This window comes from Cebus imitator, unplaced genomic scaffold, assembly GCF_001604975.1.
Source record: "Cebus imitator isolate Cc_AM_T3 unplaced genomic scaffold, Cebus_imitator-1.0 Scaffold98, whole genome shotgun sequence".
NCBI lineage: Eukaryota > Metazoa > Chordata > Mammalia > Primates > Cebidae > Cebus > Cebus imitator.
Genome location: NW_016107413.1, coordinates 6,138,555 through 6,158,290, shown reverse-complemented (window position 1 = coordinate 6,158,290; position 19,736 = coordinate 6,138,555). Strand labels below are relative to the sequence as shown.

General features: G+C 37.2%; 2 protein-coding genes across 9 annotated transcripts in view; one reads left to right on the top strand and one right to left on the bottom strand.

Annotated features, from left to right (window-relative positions):
* SLC25A40 (solute carrier family 25 member 40) overlaps positions 1-11,869 on the bottom strand; it is a 62,224-nt gene extending 50,355 nt beyond the window's left edge. For 2 of the 5 annotated variants that reach the window (XM_017536499.2, XM_017536503.2), the window contains exon 1: positions 11,593-11,869. The gene's annotated coding sequence lies outside the window, so the exon portion shown is untranslated. Of the gene's footprint in view, positions 1-11,296; positions 11,322-11,592 lie in introns of those variants that run through there. The other 3 variants (XM_017536502.2, XM_037741341.1, XM_017536500.2) reach the window with 3 other exon arrangements.
* The window catches only part of DBF4 (DBF4 zinc finger), a 38,478-nt gene continuing 30,477 nt past the window's right edge, over positions 11,736-19,736 (top strand). For 2 of the 4 annotated variants that reach the window (XM_037741333.1, XM_017536490.2), the window contains exons 1-2: positions 11,751-12,270; positions 13,555-13,730. In XM_037741333.1, the coding sequence (XP_037597261.1) occupies positions 12,225-12,270; positions 13,555-13,730 (222 nt within the window). In that variant the 5' untranslated portion in view covers positions 11,751-12,224. Of the gene's footprint in view, positions 12,271-13,554; positions 13,731-19,736 lie in introns of all 4 variants that reach the window. The other 2 variants (XM_017536491.2, XM_037741334.1) reach the window with 2 other exon arrangements.

Below are 19,736 nucleotides of genomic sequence, written 5' to 3'. Positions count from 1 at the left end.
TGGAAGACAGTGTGGCAATTCTTCAAGGACCTAGAAATAGAAATTCCATTTGACCCAGCAATCCCATTACTGGGTATATATCCAAAGGATTATAAATCGTTCTACTATAAGGACACATGCACACAAATGTTCACTGCAGCAGAGTTTACAATTACAAAGACCTGGAACCAACCCAAATGCCCATCGATGATAGACTGGACAGTGAAAATGTGGCACATATACACCATGGAATATTATGCAGCCATCAAAAACGATGAGTTCGTGTCCTTTGCAGGGACATGGATGAACCTGGAAACCATCATTCTCAGCAAACTGACACAAAAACAGAAAATCAAACACTGCATGTTCTCACTCATACGTGGATGTTGAACAACAAGAACACATGGACACAGGGAGGGGAGCATCACACACTGGGGTCTCTCGGGGGGAAATAGGGGAGGGACAGCGGGGGGTGGGGAGTTGGGGAGAGATAGCATGGGGAGAAATGCCAGAAATAGGTGATGGGGAGGAAAGCAGCAAATCACACTGCCATGTGTGTACCTATGCAACAATCTTGCATGTTCTTCACATGTACCCAAAAACCTAAAATGCCACTAAAAAAAAAAAAGTTGGCAAAAACAAAAGACACATGGAAAAGCTTGGGAGAAAAGGCTGGGTAATGAAAATGTTTTGTGAAATAAGCTCCCAAATATCTCTGGGTCTCTAGAAAGCCACATCCATGCTCAGAAAGGAGCACATGTACCTGGAAGACCCAAGAAGGCATTAAGCTCTCACCTCTGGTTGACCTATAGGCTCTGCACAAACAGAAAATAAAGGTTAAGGCAGGTTAAACATTCAGATGTATATAGCCCATCTGAATGTTGAAAACCTTCCCACCCCCAACACATATACACACAAACACACATAACCCTCACCAGTTAAGACTGGTAGAGGTTTTTGTTTGTTTTAGCAGGGATTCCAGACATTTAAGCAATTTTTTATCAAATCACTAGCTGACCAGTAAGCTAATGAAATAGAAACTTCACTAGCCACAAATGACACTGTATATAACTTTACAAAATTAGTTAAGAAAACTCACTTAACAAACAATGGCAACCACAGCAAGCAACAACAAATCCTGGAGAGGCAAAGAATCTGGTTTCCAGGGTTGCTATATTATATTTAAAACGTCCAGTCTTCAGTAAAAAATTACAAGGCATGCAAAGAAATGTGGCTCATATGTATGAAAAAGATATCTTAATAGAATTTTTCTCTGAGGAACCCCAGAACTGGATTTATAAGGCAGAGACTTTAAAATAATGATTTTAAATATACTCAGAAGAAAGGAAATCATGTAGAAGAACTAAAGGAAATCATGAGAACAATGTCTAATAAAGGAGAGACAAGGAAACAGAAATTAAAAAAAAAATGACCAAAGAGAAATTCCTAAATTGAAAATTACAATAACTGAAATGAAAAATTCATTAGAGGATCCAACAGCAGACTTGAACAGGCAGAAGAATCAGCAGACTCGAAGATAGGTCTATTGAGATTATCCAATTTGAGGAACAGGAAAAAAAAAAAAGAACAGAAACTAAGAGACTTGTGGGACTTTATCAAGAAAACCAATATACACCTAATGAAAGTCCCAGAAAGAAAAAAGAGAAAGGGACAAAAAGAATAATGGCCAAAAATTTCCCAAATTTGATGGAAGAAATGAATCTAGACATCCAAGAGGCTCAGCAAATCTATAGCAGGAGAAACTCAAGAGTTACAGTTTCCACGGAGACACACTTAAATCAAATTGCCAAAAGCCAAACACAGAGAAATCTGAGAGCAGCAAAAAAGATGCAATTCATCATATTAAAGGGATACTTAATAAGTTCAACAACTGATTTAACACGTAAAATCATGGAGGCCACAAGACAGTGGATAACATGCAAAGTAATAAAAGAAAAAGACTGCTCAAACAAGAATTCTATATTGAGCAAAATTATCTTTCAGAAATTAAAAAAAAAAAACCTAACTAAGACATTTCTAGATAAAGAAAATCAGAGAATTTGTCACTGGCAGACTTGTGCTACAACAAACACTAGGAGAAATCCTTTAAGCTAAAATGAAAGGCACTAGACAGTAACTGGGATTCATAAGAAGAAACAGAGTACTGGCAAAAGTAACAAGTTAGGTAATGATAAAAGACATTTTTTTTTTTTGTTTGTAACTCCTTTTTGCTCTTATCTGATGTAATAGAAAACTGCATAAAACAACAAATCTTTGTTATGCGCATACAACATATAAAGATACAACCTATGACAACAATAACACAAAGGTGGGGAAAGGGAATGGAGCTATAAAAGAGCAGATTTTTATAAGCTATGGAAATTATGTTGAGATTAATCTGAACTAGATTTTATAAATTAAGTTGTTAATTGAAACTCCACAGACAACCACTAAGAAAATTTAGATATATTTGAAGAAACAATGAAATTAAAATAATATACAATAATATGTATTTAAAATAAAAGGAGGCAGTAAAGAGTGAAACAAGCACAATATACACAATACCCAACTTATAGTAGTGCCACTTAATATTTTTCAACTTTACGATGGTGCAAAAGCAATATGTATTCAGTAGAAACTGTACTTTGAGCATCCATACAACCATTCCATTTCTATTTTTCACTTTCAGTACAGTATTCAATAAATTACATGAGATATGCAACAGTTTATTATAAAGTAGGCTTTATGTTAGATAATTTTGCCTAACTGTAGATTAATATAAGTGTCCTGAACATGTTTAAGGTAGACTAGGATAAGCTACAATGCTCGGTAGATTAGGTGTATTAAGTGCCTTTCTGACTTATGATATTTTCAATTTATGATGGGTTTGTTGGGATGTAACCCCATAAGTTGAGGAGCACCTGTGTATAAATGAAATACAGAAAACAAGTAACAAAATGGCAAATACCACCTCGTTAAATGTAAATATACAGCTAAAAGGCAGAGATGGGCAAAAGCAATTAAAAATTAAGAATCAAACTATAACTAAGCTACCAGAGATTTTTTAAAAAATATATGAGACAGAGCCTCACTCTGTCACCCAAGCAGGAATGCAATGGCATGATTACACATGGCCCATTGCAGCCGCAAACTCCTGAGCTCAAGTGATCCTCCTGCCTCAGTCTCCCAAGTAACTGGGATTATAGACACAGAACACCATGCTCAACTAACTTTATTTAAAATTTTTCAGAGACAGGGTCTCACTCTGTTGCCTAGGCTGTCTCAAACTCCTGGCCTCAAGAGATTCTCCTGTCTCACCTTCCTGAGAAGCTGAGATTACAGGTACAAGCCAACACATCCAGCTTGACCCTTAAAAGATACAAATAGGCTGAACATAAAAGAATGAAACAATAATAAAGAGAGCAATGTAGGTAAATGTAAAAATGTATTTTTAATTAGTAACTGAATGTTTACTGTATTTTTGGTTAGTAACACCACTTTTTTCCCATATGGCTTAAAATATAATTACATAAAATAGTAATTATAAAACTAAATTGATTTATATCATTTACATGTGATTTATAATAACAATATGTAATTTATTACAACAACATAAAGTGGATGGGGAGATGGAGCTATACCGGAGCAAAAGTTCAGTATACTATTGAAAGCAGGTTGGTATTATTCTGAACTAAATTGTTATATATTTGATGTGAAATGCAATTCCCAAGATAGCTATTAAGAAAACATCTAAAATATATATTGTAAAAGAAATTCAAAATGGTACACTAGAACACATCTATCACAAAAGAAGGTGATAATGAAGGAATGGAGAAATAAAATGATATGACATAAAAAAGAGCAAAATGGAAAAATATGTTCTCTCATGAATAATTTCATTAAATAAACTCTCCAATCAAGAGGTAGAGACTAGAAGAAGGAATTTTAAAAGTACCCAACTATATGCTATCTAAAAGAGACTTACTTTAGACCCAAAAACACATACAGGCTGAATGTGAAAGTGAAAAAAGACATTCTACGAAAACGGTAATTATAAGAGAACTGGAGTGGTAATACTAATATTAGACAAAATATGCTTTAAGACAAAAATGGTGATAATAGCAAAGAAAGATATTGTCTAATGATATAGATGTCAATCAATTCATCAAGAAAATATAAAAACTATAATATATATACACGTAAAAATAGAGCATCAAATATACAAAGCAAAAGTGACAGAACTAGAGACAGATATTCCAACAATAATTGGAAACTTCATCATCTCACTTTAAATAATGAATAGAACTAGACAAAACATAAACAAGGAATAAGAAAGACTTGAACAACATATAAACCAGTTAAACCTAACAGACTTATGTTGAACACGCCACCAAATAACAGCAAAATACATATTCTTCTGAAGTAAACGTGGAACATTCTTCAAGACAAATCATATGTTAGGCCACAAAACAATTCTCATTTTATAAAATTAAAATAATATAAAGTATCATTTTTTGAGCAAAGTAAGAGAAAATGTAAAATCAATGAGAAATTTTGGAAAATTCTCAAATATGTGAAATTAAATAATATACTCAAACAACCAATGAGTCAAAGAAGAAATTACAATGCAAACTGTGGAAAATGTCTTCAGATGAAAGAAAATGAAAACATAACATTCCAAAACTTAAGGGATGCAGCAAAGCAGGGCTCATAGGGAAATTTATAGTTATAAAAATTTACATTAAAAAATAAGAAAGATCTCTCAAATCAATAACCTAAACTTCTCCCTATAAAACTATCAAAAGAACTAACTAAATCCAAAGCATGGAAGAGGAAAAAATAATACTATATATCAAAATGAAGATGAAAATGGAAAAACCTGTAAATCAAAATGAGGATGAAAAAGGAATAAATACTATAAATCAAAATGAGGATAAAAATATAAAAACTACAGAATTAATAAAATCAAAAGTTGTTTAAAGAATCAACAAAATTGACAATCTTTTAGGTATAATGGCCAAGAAAAGAAAAAAGATGACTCAAATTACTAAAATCAGGAATGAAAGTGGAGACAATACTACCAGTATAAATAGTCTACTTGTTCTTTAGTCAATAGTCTCTTTACTTCTAAATATACTTATTAGAAAAATATTCTAGCAAAAATCAAAAACTCCCCAAGAGAGAAAGGTCCAGGACCAAAGGTGTCAACAGGTAAATTCTATCAACATTTAAGAAGGAATTAACACCAATCCTTCCCAAACTCTTCCAATAAATAAAGGGGGGAACACTTTCTAAGTCATTTTATGAAGCCAGTACAGCATCACTCTGACGTCAAAGACACACAAAGGCCTTACAAGAAAACTAGAGACCAATATCCCCTTTGTATGAGAGATGCAAAAATTCTCAAGAAACCAAACACAAGAAAAATTCTCAAAAAACCACACTAGTAAGCCAAACACAACTGCATATTAAAACAATTACATATCAAGACTAAGTCAGATTTACCCCAGGAACACAAGGGTGGCTCAACATATTAAAATCAATCAACAAAATACACCACGCTGATTAAATCAAGGGGAAAAAAAACATATCATCAACTCAACTGATGCAGAAAAAAAAACCTGACAAAATCCAACACCCTTTCAGGATACAAACACATGGCAAAGTAGGAAAAGAAGGAAACTTCATCAACCTGATAAAGAACATCTATGAAAAAACCCACAAATAATATCATATTTAACAGAGAAAGACTGAAAGCTTTCTCCCAAAGATCAGAAAAATAAAAAGTATGTCCATTCTCTCATCACTTTGATGATACATTACACCAGCAGTTCTAGCTGAGGCAATCAGGCAATAAAAAGAAACAAGGGGCATCTAGATTTGAAAGAAAGATGTAAAAGTATCTCTACTAATAGCTGATATAATTTTATATCTATAATATCTTAAAGAATCCACCAAAAACCTATTAAAGCTAATAAATTCAGCAAATACATTAATCAATTGTATTTCTATATAATGGCAATGAACAATTTGAAAATAAAATTAACAAAACAGTTTCCTTTACAATAACATCAAAAAGAATACTTAGGAATAAATGTAACCAAGGGGGTATAAGTCCTGTACAATGAAAATCACAAAATGCTATTCAAACTAAAGAAGACCTAAATAAATGGAAAGACATCCTGTGTTGATTAATTGGAAAACATATTGTATAGATGATAATACTCTACAAATTCAATGCAACTGTGATCAAATCTACTTTTTTTTTGTGGAAATGGATAAACTGATCCTAGAATTCATATGGAATATTAAGAGACCCTGAATAGCTCATCTTGAAAAAGAACAAATTTGCAGTACTAAAACTTCCCAATTTCAAAATTTACTAAAAAGCTACAGTAATTAAAATTGTGTAGTACTGACATGAGACATAGAGATCAACGGAATAGAACTGAGAGTCAAAAAAAAACCCCATACATCTACAGTCAATTGATTTTTAACAAGGTTTTGAAAACCATTCAATGGTTTAAAAAAAAAAAAAAAAAGTCTTTTCCACAAATAGGAAAAACTGGATATCTACATGCAGAAAAATGAAGGTGGACCCTCAACTCGCACCATACACAAAAAAATCAAAGTAGGTCAAGGACAAAAATGCAAGCATTTTTATAAGTCTTACAAGAATAAATCTGTATGATCTTGAATCTGGCAATAGTGCACCCTAGACATAATACCAAAAGAACAAGTAACAAAAGAAAAAATAAAATTAGATTCTATCAAAAAGTTTGTGTATCAAAGGACACTATCAAAAAATTGAAAAGACCAGGTATAGAACAGAATAAAATTTTTGCAAATCATATATCTGATAAGGGTCTAGTACCCAAAATATAAAAAGAACTAGCAACTAAACAACAACAAAAATAAACTCAAGAAAAGGGGCAAGAGACCTAATATTTAAAGAAGATATACTAATGGCCAATAACCACATAAAAAAGTATTCAACATCATAACTCATTGGGGAAATGAAAATCAAAACCAGAAAAAGACGCCACTGTACATCCACTAGGAAGGCTGTAATTAAAAATACAGAATATAACACGTGTTGACAAGGATGTAGAGAAATGGGAACTCTTTTATACTGCCAGTGAGAATGTAAAATGCTGCAGCCATGTGGAAAATAGTTTGGCAGTTCTCAAAACGTTAAACACAGAATTATCATATGACCCAGAAATTCTCAGCAATAATCCTAGGTATACATCCCAGAGAACTGAAAACATAATAGTCTAACAAACACTTGTACACAAATGTTCAGAGCATTTTTATTAATAGCTAAAAAATAAAAAGAAACCAACTGTTTCTCAACTGATGAAAGGATAAACAAAATGTGGTATATCCCTACAAGAGAATTTTATTCATCTGTAAAAAATCAATGAAGACCTGACACATGCTACACAATGGATGAGCCTTGAAAACATTATGCTCAATAAAAGCCATACACAAAAAACTCACATATTCTATTTCTATTAAATATTCAGAATAGGCAAATGCATAGGGACAAAGCAGAACAGTGGTTACCAGGGGCTGAGGAGAGAGGAGAAATGAGAATGAGTAATTGATGGGTAAGAGGTTTCTTTTTCTTGTGTTGAAGATGTTCTGGAATTAAACAGTGGTGATGGTTGTACAACTTTGTTAATATATTGGAAGCCACTGAATACTACACTTCAAAATGGTTACAATGGCAAATTTTATATGAATTTTACCTGGATTTTAAAAACTGAGTCTATATGAGATCCCAGTTCACACGCAGCAAATAACACTGTGCTTCATACATTACTGAAGAGAGAATCAAGAACTTCAATAATTTCTCATACTGTTAAATATTATGTTACCATATGTACAGCAATTCTGGAAGAAGTAAAAATACATGTCCAAAAAAGCCCTGTGTATGAATGTTCACAGCAGCACTACCCATAACAGCCAGAAAAATAGAAATAACCCAAACATCCATTAACAGGTGAATGGATAAACTGTGGTATAGTCACACAATGAAACACTACTCAGCAATAAAAAAGAAGGAACTACTGATACATGTAACAACATAAAACATAAAAAGATATGAAAAGTAATTATAACCCCAAATGTACAGATTATATGACTCCATTTATATTATGCTGAAATACAGGGAAAACCATTAACCATTCTATGATAATAAAAGTCGGAAGACTGATTACTTCTGGTGGAAGGAAGACTAAAGAATTAAGCATTCTTCTGAGATGACAAAATGTTTTGTAATTTCATTTTAGTGTTTATTACATGGATATACATATTTGTTAGAATTCATCAATTCATATTAAGATATATAATGTTTAAAATGGCTGTACTTTATTGCATGTGGATTATAAATGTTTGAAAATTTTTAAATTTCATACAATAAGCCTTCTATGGGTATAAAAGTAAACAAGCTTCACTGGGCATAGCACATTGTTAGTGCTCAATCAATACAGAAGGAAAGCAGGAAATGGGGCAGGCAGGTAGATTATTTTATAGCCTGGCCAAATATGTATGTCATACCCCCCTAAAGGAATCTACAATTTAATTCAGTATGTAAGATATAAGCTCTAAACTAGTTCATGATCTGTTGTCGCCTCTGAATTACATTGTTTCAGGGAATCCACTCCCAATACTCCCAAATTTTGAACCCTCCTGTCTTGTCTCTTGTTCTCCCCCCCCCCCACCCCCGCAACAAGGTCTCACTCTGAACTACAGTGGCCAATAATAGCTCACTGCTAGACTCCTAGGCTCAAGTGATCTTCCCACCTTGGCCTTCCAAGTAGCTGGGACCACTGGTGGTGCACCACCCTTACTGGCTAATTTTTTTCACTTTCTGTAGAGACAGGGTATCCCTATGTTGCCCAGGTTGGTCTCAAACTCCTGGGATCAAGTGATCCTCCTACCACAGCCTCCAAAAGTGCTGGTATTACAGGTGTGAGTCACCTTGCCCGGAATCTCCAATTTTGATCCTTCACTTAGGAAGTGTTGAAGGGCTTGATAATACTGAATTTACCCTCGTTTCCCAGCACACATTCACCTGAGACACTAACTTCAGCGCCACAGCAACTAACCAATCCTATCCTTTCATATATTTAGCCTCTAAAACAAAGAATTTAACCACATATACAACCTTAGGCCCTTCAATTCACCAGCACAGTGAGACAATGAAATGTGAAAAATAAATAATAAAAATAGAAACAGAACACATTTCAGAAGACAACATATATAGCTGGCAAATGAATCAAACAGGAATGATTATTATTCAAGACCCAAATGAGCAGAAGATAAAGGCTGCATCTAAGCTAGGTTTGCTATAGACAGGAAAAAATAATTGCCTAGCCAGGTGAAGAGGCTTAGGCAAAATAAAGAGAAAAACAAAATGTTAAGTATTACAAATTTAATTTGTCTACATTCTAGAATAAAAAATTTTTATTTGGCTATGTGTGAGGTAATCTGAAAGATCAGATAAGGTCTAGTCTGATAATCACAAAAAGTTGTGGAGTAGACTGATCAGTATTATCTTCATTTATATATAAGGAAATTCTAGCATAGAAAGGTTAACTTTTTTTTTTTTTGGGCGGAGTCTCGCTTTTGTTGCCCAGGCTGGAGTGCAATGGCACGATCTCAGCTCACTGCAACCTCTGCCTCCCGGGTTCAAGCGATTCTCCTGCCTCAGCCTCCTGAGTTGCTGGCACGCCACCATGCCTGGCTAATTTTTGTATTTTTAGTACAGCTGGGGTTTCACCATGTTGGCCAGGCTGCTCCTTGAACTCCTGACCTCGTGATCCACCCACCTCGGCCTCCCAAAGTGCTGGGATTACAGGTGTGAGCCACCACACCAGGCCAGAAAGGTTAACATTTGCCCGAGGTCATAAAACCGGTTAAGGTTAGGGCAAGTAATAAATACAATTAATTTCTCTTGATTCACAGCCACATATTCATTTAATTAGACCACGATTCTGCTCAGTGTTCTCCAGTTTTACCTAATATAACTCTTAAAGTTTCTCACCATAAACAACCCTACCACCATTCACTTCTTGAATGTGTACCCTTCATCTGAAGGACTATTTTCAAGCACATTTTCAAGATCTTAAAGACAAATCCCATTCTCTTACCAACAAACCTGATTATTGGACAATATAAAAAAGGTTCAATAGAATGATAGTAATTACAGAACTCTCCTCTGTGCCACGCACTGTACTCAGCATTCAAAAATGTCCGTTTAATCCTCACAACATCCCTGAAAAGTATCACCCCTTATTAACAAATTAAAATTGAGGGTCAAAATTATCCAGAGGCCAAGTAGTTAGTGAAGCCCGTATGATTCCAATGTTTGCAGTCTCTTTCCAATTCTGTGGCATTTTCTCCATCTCTTAAACTATTTTATCAACCACTGCTTATAATCTTATTTCACATGCTCTCCTTGGCAAATTCATTTCCTCCCAAAGCTTTAACTACATTCTATATTAGTGCTTCCCAACTTTTTAAATTTTTCTGTAAATATAAACACTTTGTGCTCTCTCCGTAGCTTTTATTTTGAAAATAAGTTCTTTTTCCCAGAGAAATTACAATATTGAGTATGTTTATTCAAACTATACTTCCTTCCACCACTCAAGATCTGTTAACCTCTTATGAACTGCCCCATGATTGACATCAACAGACCTTGAGAAGTAGAAATATTTTATTTGAGAGACATCCAATCAACCTCTACTTTCCCTTCCCATGTCCACTTCTCCTAGACGTTTCTCTCTAGTCATAAACATATTTAACTGTCTCATAAACATAGTTTCATGATTGTCGCCCCAGGCCCTTCAACATAAACCTATCTAAAACCAGACTCTCATTTCCCTTAGCAAACCTGTTTTCTGTGTTCTCCAGCTAACGCTGTCACAACCCACCCTTGTCTATTTTTTGAGGTACCTACTTGCAAAATGCTAACGTTGACACTCTCTGGTTTCCTTGAGCTACTAGGTAAATAAATCAACCATTACATGAGTGCCTATTATGGCATGGAGTTGAGAAATACAAAATAGTACAAAATACCCTTTTTCTCCTGAAGAAACAATTTTTTTCTTTTTTGGCGAGACATTTTCCAACTTATAAAATTAAAATATATTCACAAGTATTTTTATTTGATCTTTAATCTCTGTTTTACAGATAAAAAAATGAGATTTCACTTTCTACTCTATTATTGTTGAAATAAACTTACAACTAAACGAAAACGGGTCTGGACACAATAAAAGCCAACAGAGCAGCGCAAATAGCCACTTACCAAAGGGCACAAAGTTACCTGGACGCGTCCCGGAGCGACGCTGCTGTCAGGGCTGGGGGCCTCCCGGACCGACCCTCCCTCCGACGCCCCCGGGGGCCGCTCTCACTCCCGCAAGTCCCTCTGCAGCCTGTCCTCAGCCGGCGAGGTCAGCAGTGACAGCGGGAAAACCCCGCTCGCTGTGCGACCCCGGGCGCGCTGAGCAGGGGCTGCGGCCGCGGCCTGAGCTGAGTCTGGGCTCTGCCAAAGCCCCTCGCCTTTTGCATCCCCGACGTCCGACCCGTGAAAAATTAGCATACCTGGGGGAGAAGGCAGCTGGAGGGCCGGCGGTCCTGGCAAACCTAGAAGGCGGGAATAACCCTCGTGACGGGCTGGGCCGGCCTCTGGGGCTAATTGCTTCCACTAGGTTTGGTCAACACAGCGCTCTGCCTACTCACTGGAGTGCGCCTCAACCCGAAGCCGCCGACTGAAAGCTGGCGTCTAAGTCAAAGGGCACCGGATGGGGGCGGGGCAAAGGCGCAGACACATCCTGCGGGGGCGGAGCGAGACACCAGACGATAGCGCCGTGAGGGGGCGGGGCGCGCGACACGAGAAGGCGGGCACGTGGGGCGAGCGCGAGGCGGGGCATGACGCGCGGCGTGAGACGGGGCGGGGCGCGCGTATAGGCGCCGCCGCCGCGTGACGCGTTTTCAAATCTTCAACCGCCGCAGCCCACTCGTTTGTGCTTTGCGCCTTCCTCCTCCGCGCTTCTGTGCCGGATCCGGCCCCGGAAACTCGACCCGTAGACGTGGTACCTCTACTGCGTGGAGGCTGTAGGTGGCGGAAGGAGAGAGGCGGCTGTCCTGTCAACTGGCTTGGGGAAGCCGTGCTTTCGCGGCCGCCCGGCGCCACACTTTCTCCGGACCCAGCATGTAGGTGCCGGGCGGCTGCCATGAACTCCGGAGCCATGAGGATCCACAGTAAAGGACATTTCCAGGGTAAGAAGCCCCTCCTCCGCCTGCAGTCCCTTTAATCCTTTCCTCCCCTCGTGGTTCCACCATTGATTCTTCAGAGTTCTCCCGCCAGGTCCTCAGCTTTTATTTTCTGACCGCCCTCTGGGGTCTGAAGGAAGGGTCTCAGATCAGCGTTTTGCCTGAGAAGGAACGGATCCCGGCCCGGACCCTCACGCGCCCTGCCCTTTACAGCGGCGGTCCCAGATTTATTTCCAGTCGTGCCTTGGGTTGAAAACTAGCGAACAATGTGCAGATCCGGGACCTCGCCGGGGCTGCGGCGCTGTCTGCCGCGGCGCTGTCTCCTCCGGCTCCCGCAGATGCTGCGCCTCCGCCCGGGCCCTTGGGTGCGACGGATTGCATCCTCAATTTAAAGTCAGACGCGCTCGTGGCTTTTCTCTTCAGCATTAGATTGGGTGATTGTGAGTGGATTTTTGGTCTCACTCTTAAAAGTTTGTTTTCCTTTACTCATAAAGTTGCAGGAAAGCATTTGTATTGCAGACACCTCCTTGCTGGTTTCAACATTACAAACAAGGAAACAAAAGCAAATTTCTATTTTCAATTACTTTATTTGGTGAAACATTCCAGCACCTAAATTTTTTGAACAGGTGTTTGTGTGTGTATAGTAACTACCAATTTAAGAACAGATTGCGTTTTAAAAATTTATAAGGCGTTGCTTGGATCACAGATCAGTTTTTAATGAAAATAATGAAATGAATGATTTAGTTCTTCGTAGTGGACCGTTAAGTTCTTAATACATTGACAAATTGTATGTGAAATGGCCCATTTAGTAGCTAATATGTAGACAAACTTCACATGAAATTAAAACTTGAGCAGTCCGAAACCCTTGAAGACTAGGTTATTCTGGGTAACAGAGGCTTCTCTCATTGCTAAATGAAGTTTAAGCACCAGTTTTGAATGTTCAGCAGAATGGCAGATGCTCAATAGTTGAGTATTAAATACCCCTGTGAAGTTTGCATCTTAAAGAAGAAAATCTTTCAAAAGAGTTTTATATAGTTCCGTGCTTCAGGAATAAACGAATATTTCTTGCTGAGTCAAGTATTATTTAACAATATACAGTCTGTGAAAGTATATAGAGTATTTTGTCTCTATCCTAAGTAGAACTACAAAGAAATATATTTAAATGCTAATGACTTAAAATTGGTAGGATTGTAACGATTTTTTTCTGTAATATTATTGTATAATGAAATATTTTTAAAATAGTAAAAGTGTTGTCTGTGTAAAACATCTGATTCTCAACATCTTCAATAGCAGGTGGAATCCAAATCAAAAATGAAAAAAACAGACCATCTTTGAAATATCTGAAAACTGATAACAAACCAGAAAAATCCAAATATAAACCACTTTGGGGAAAAGTATTTTACCTTGACTTACCTTCTGTCACCATATCTGAAAAACTACAAAAGGACATTAAGGATCTGGGAGGGGTAAGTGAAAACCATACACTGGCATAGAAGGAAAAATTTGTAACTAGTACTTTCTACTATGTAATCATTTTAATTTTCCATTTTGAAAAACTTAAACCTTCTATTGGCACCAAGTTTAACATTTGTATTAGCTGTTTATCATTAATGAAAAACCATTTGCTTTAACGTTTTGTGGCCTGACAAAACTTTCAGGTTTCTCTGATTAGCAGTCTAGTATAAAGTTCCCAGAGCATAAGAAATAAGACTCCATTGTCCTAGTGGAACTGCTCACTGACTGCTCACTGTAATGTTGGCATGTCCTCCAGATAGCAGCAACTTCTTGATTGTGAATCTTGGGGAGTTACATAAGTTTGTCTGGACTAGTGTAACAGTTGAGAATATTATTACAGAACACAACCCAGGCAAACCACACAGAGTTAAAATTGTTCTTGAGTGATACAGATGGTGTTTCAACAGAATGGATGTTATTAAAGGAATAGAAATTTGGATTAAGAATCTGGAATACCTTCTTTCCTACCGTATACCCTGATTAGATGATTGGGAAATTAGAAAATTCAGGCAAAATCCAGGACCTTAATAGGATTAAGGTTAATATTGGCTGGATTTTTGCAAGTGAGGTCTTTAAGATTTTTCCTGTTTAAAAGGTTCATGCTGGACTTTGACTTTCTGAAGGTCTGCATCTTTGAATGTCTAAAGTGATCCCTTTCATTCCCAGACTAGTAACTTTTCATTTTATTTTTATTTTGAGACAGTCTCATTCTTTGACCCAGGCTGGAGTGCAGTGGTGCAATCTTGGCTAACTGCAACCTCTGTCTCCCAGGTTCAAGTGATCCTAGTGCCTCAGCTTCCACCTCCAGAGTAGCTAGGATTACAGACATGTGCCACCACGCCTAGGTAATTGTTGTATTTTAGTAGAGCCGGGGTTTCACCGTGTTGCCTAGGCTGGTCTCAAACTTCTGATCTCAAGTGATCTGCCCACCTCAGCCTTAATGTGCTGGGATTATAGGCATGAGCCACCCGGCCCATCCAATTCCCAGACTGGAAACTTTTCAGAAGAACATGTGCTAACAAGTTTCCTAGGACTGTTTGTTAATATGGTATTTTATTTGCCTATCTCTGAAAAGTTATTCTACTTTTTTACTATTCATTTTGTTAAACACTGTCACATGCTTGTAATAGTATTTATCATAGTGACCATATGACAACATTCTTAAAGGCCGTGTCTTCTAGGCGTGCCGCCATACTGACTATACGCCTATTAAGAGTATCTTAATGTGTTAAGGACCTTGATATTGGGTAAAAAAGACCCCTTAATTTTAGAAACAAAGTACTTGAGGTTCAGAGAAATTAAATGGCTGGCCCAATTAGAGCAGTATTAGCCTCTTAATTTCCACAGCAGCATACTGCCTGCACCATTCTGTTCCTCTAGCGACCAGTGGCTACAAAATAGCTATCTGGCTGGTAATTCACACCTATAATCCTAGCTGTTTAGGGATCCAAGGCAGGTGGATTGCTAGAGACCAGAAGTTCCAGACCAGCCTGGGCAACATGGCAAAACTCCACATCTACTAAAAAATGCAAAAATTAGCCAGTCATGGTGGCACATGCCTGTAGTCCCAGCTACTTGGGAGGCCAAGGCATGAGAATCATTTGAACCCGGGAGGCGTAGTGCAGTGAGCCAAGGTCGTGCCGCTGCATTCCAGCCTGGGTGACAGAGTGAGACCCTGTCTCAAACAAAACAAAGCAAAACAGCTATCTGGCCGAGTGTGGTAGCTCAGGCCTGTAGTCCCAGCACTTTGGGAGGCTAAAGCAGGAGATCACAAGGTCAGGGATTCGAGACCAGCCTAACCAACATGGTGAAACCCTAATTACCTGGGCATGGTGGCACGTGCCTGTAATCCCAGCTACTCAAGAGGCTGAGGCAGGAGAACCTGGGAGGCAGAGGTTGCAGTGAGCCAAGATTGTGCCACTGCACTCCAGCCTGGGTGACAGAGTGAGACTCCATCTNAAAAAAAAAAAAAAAAAAAAAGTAGCTATCTGTTAGTTTACAACTTTCTCAAACGTGATGAACAACCCATTAACTCTAGGTCTAATGGTCTAAATCAGTGATATTTAGATTTGTATTTTTATCAGTAGAACCCGTTGAACAAAATAATATTCAGAAATCCAAAGTGTAAAGCCTGTAAAAAGGGAACTCCTTGGGCTAAAACAGCAGTCCAGAGGCTAAAGCAAGAACTACTTGCCCTGCCCCATTCTTTCTTCTGTCTCCACAGTTCTTGTGGTACTTGGAAGAAACAAATTTTGGATTGCTTCTGCCATACCTAATAGTTGAGGGACCTTTTGGTTTTACATACTTAGTCTTTACCCTGAAATGACCGAAGTAAACCAGTGAAGTAACTGAAGTACTAAAGTAATCCAAAAATCCAAAGCTGTGGATAAAGCTGTGGATATTCAGCTGCATTTGATTTATTAACTTTCTTCTAAAAAATGTTTTCTTTATTGAATTCTGATGTTCCCATACTATCTTTTCTATAATTAATATTTAATCCTCAGGTCCTGGTTCCTGTCTTCAGGACATTTACTACTTCTATCACTAAAAAAGATTTTGCCATAGATCTCCTACATGAACTAATTTATCTTTCTTCACATCTTTACTTTTGGTGCCTTTTTAATTCACCACTTCATATACTTTGGTTTCTATAGTCTCAGTGAAAACATCTTAATACCCCATTTATTTGCCATGCTTCTGACAAATTTAACCACTGAGAGCATAGCAGTGGATTTTGATATAATGGGAAATATCTTTTAATAGTAAAAGAAAAGTACAAAACCATCTAAGGGCATGGGATCAACCACTGTTAGGTCCATGTCTAAATAGTTTTGGCTAAAATAAGGTAATTAGAGAGGAACGGAAATGTAGGGCATTACCTTGGCATTATTAGCTTGAACAATAAAAGGTTTGATGTCATCAGAAAATATGTTTTGAGTTTACTCTTAAAAAGGTGCAGATGCAACAATATCTGATAAATTGAAGACACTGGTAAAACTGATACAACAAATGTTTGAGTATGGTGTGCAGTGCACTCTGTGTTTTGGTAGATTCAAAACTGAATCCAGTGGGTCACAGTTGCTCACGCCTGTGATCCTAGCACTTTGAGAGGCTGAGGCAGGCGGATCAATTGAGGTCAGGAGTTTGAGACCATCCCAGCCAACATGGTGAAACCTTATCTCTACTAAAAATCTAAAAATACAAAAATGTAGCTGGGCATGGTGGCGCATACCTGTAATCTCAGCTACTTGGGAAGCTGAGGCAGGATAATCTCTTGAACCTGGGAGGCAGAGGTTGGGGTGAGCGGCGACTGTGTCTCAAAAATAAAATTAAAAATGAATCCTTATGTCCATCCTATCCTCATGTTCTAATCTAGGAAGAGACGACATTGCTACAAGTAATTGTATTAGTAATACAACATAGAGCTTCAGTAGGAAGGAGAGATTAGTTCCAGCTGAGGAATTATGGATTTTGTTCAGACACAATTGGAACACAGCTTTGAAGAATGATGAAGATTTGGGCATGTGAGAATTCATTCAAAACTTACTCCACCAGTGTCTCCAGTGTATCAGCACTATTTTAGGTCCTGGAGATACAAAAATAAGTAAAATATAGCCCTTTAGGTATACTTAGTTTAGTGGGAACCTCAGTCAACTACATAATTTATATTAGAGTGTTGTCAGTGCTGTCACAGAAATATGTAGAAATTGCTATTAGAACACAGAGATAGGAATGATTAACTGCCGTTAGGAATCAACAGATAAAGTTTGAGCTGGATCTTGAAGTCCTAGTTTGCAAGTCAAAATGCACATACTAAATAGAGGAAAGCCTACTTAAAATACATGTCAGTGTGGTTTGTACAACTGCTAATGTTGCAATGGGATTTGAGCTTAGGATGTGGGTGGGAGAAATAGCAGGAAACAAAATTATATTAGGGCTAGATTGCAAAGGGTGTTTTCTTCGGTACTAGGAGTTTTAACTGTAGAAAATGAAAAAACCAAAGGAAATAAGTGGTACTAACATAAGAACAGACATACAGACCAATGGGAGTAGAACAGAAAACCCAGAAATAGACTCTTGCATTTTTGGCTAATTGATTTTTCAAGAAGGGTGCCAAGACCATTCATTGGGGAAAAGATGATCTTTTCAACAGCTGGTGCTGGGAAAACTGGATATTCACATGTAGAAGAATAAAGCTGGACCTTTACTGTCACATGTGTAAATGAGCTAAAAATGGATCTGAGATTTATTTGTAAGAACTAAAACTCTCATTGGAAAATATAGGGAGAAGTCCTCATGACATTGGATTTAGCAGTGATTTCTTGGATATGATACCAAAATCATATGCAGCAAATGAAAAGCATAAAATTGGACTCATCAGGATTAAGAACTTTTGTGCCTCAAAGGACATCTTTGAGAGAGTGAAAAGACCCAAAGAATTGCAGGAAATCTTTGTAAATTACACATCTGCTAAGGGATTAATATCCAGAATACCTGTATAAAGAACTTCTGTGACCCAAGAACAAAAGGACAAATGGCCCAATTTAAAAATAGGCCGAGAACCTGAAAAGACATTTACCTCAAAGAAGATATACTAATGGTAGATAAGCACGTGAAAAATGTTCAGCATCACTGATCATTAGAGAAATGTCAATCAGTAACTACTTAACACCCGTTAGCATGGTTACTATTAACCAGAAAACAACAAGTGTTAACAAGGATTTGAAGAAGTAGAACCCTTGTGTACTCTGAGTGGTAGTATAAAATGATATAGCTACCATATAAAATATATGGGTGGTTTCTGAAAAAAAAGTAAAAAATTGAATTACTATGTGATCCTGCAATTCCATTTCTGACTATACATCCAAAAGAATTAAAAGCAGGGTCTCCAAGATATTTATTATTCACAATAGCCAAAAGGTGGGAACAGCCCAAATGTCCAACAGTAGATAAAGAAAAAGCTGTATATACATACAGTGGAATATTATTCAGCTTTAAAAAGGAATGAAATTCTAATACATGCTACAACATGGGTGAACCACAAAAAACATTGTGCTAAGTGAAGGAAGCCAGTTACAAAAGGACAAATGTAGCTTTCCATTATATTAGTTACCTAGAAGAGCCAAATTCAGAAATGGAAAGTACAATAAAAGTTATGAGGGGCTGGGAAAAATGAGGAATGAGGAGTTATTCTTTAATGGGTACAGACTTTCAGTTTGGGATGATGGAAAAGTTATGTAAATTTTTTAGTAGTGATGGTTGCATAATGTGAATGTACTTATTGCCGCTAAATTGTACACTTAAAACTGGTTAAAATGGTGAATTTTATATTTGTCACAGAGATTGGGTTTCTTATGAAAAATTAGAACCTCTGACATTGCTAGGGCCTCATATTTATGAAACTGAAGGCAGTATTTGATGTGCGAATTGTTCATTTATATTATTGCCTGGCCCTTGTAGGTATTTGAGTCTGTAATCCCTAGAATAAATAAATGTAGGTACATTATTTACAGGTCAATGAAAGTGAATGTTGGTCAGAAAAGAAATTATTTGCACTTAACCAAGGAGTCCATTGGTCTCAGTAGCAAATTCTGCTTAATGCTTAGATGAAGTTAACTTATCTTAACACTTGACTTCATTTTTATTGTCCTCATTTAGAGCGTGAGATCCTGTAGGAATTAGATACAGCTGCTTACAATATTTTACGAAGTCTTTCATGGATATAAATTGTTACTGCTTATTAATGATTAACAATTTACTTCTGCTTAGTGGGTTTTTGTATAACATACTATATATTTTTTCTAATAATACTAGTGTTCTACTTAGTATTTACTTCTACCTATTCTTATTTTCCTGACCTTGGCAATCTTCAGTAACCTTCACTTTGGTACATGTGTTTAAAAGTAAATTCAGATATTTAGGCAGTGGTTTTCAAACACTTTATTGAAGTCATTCTT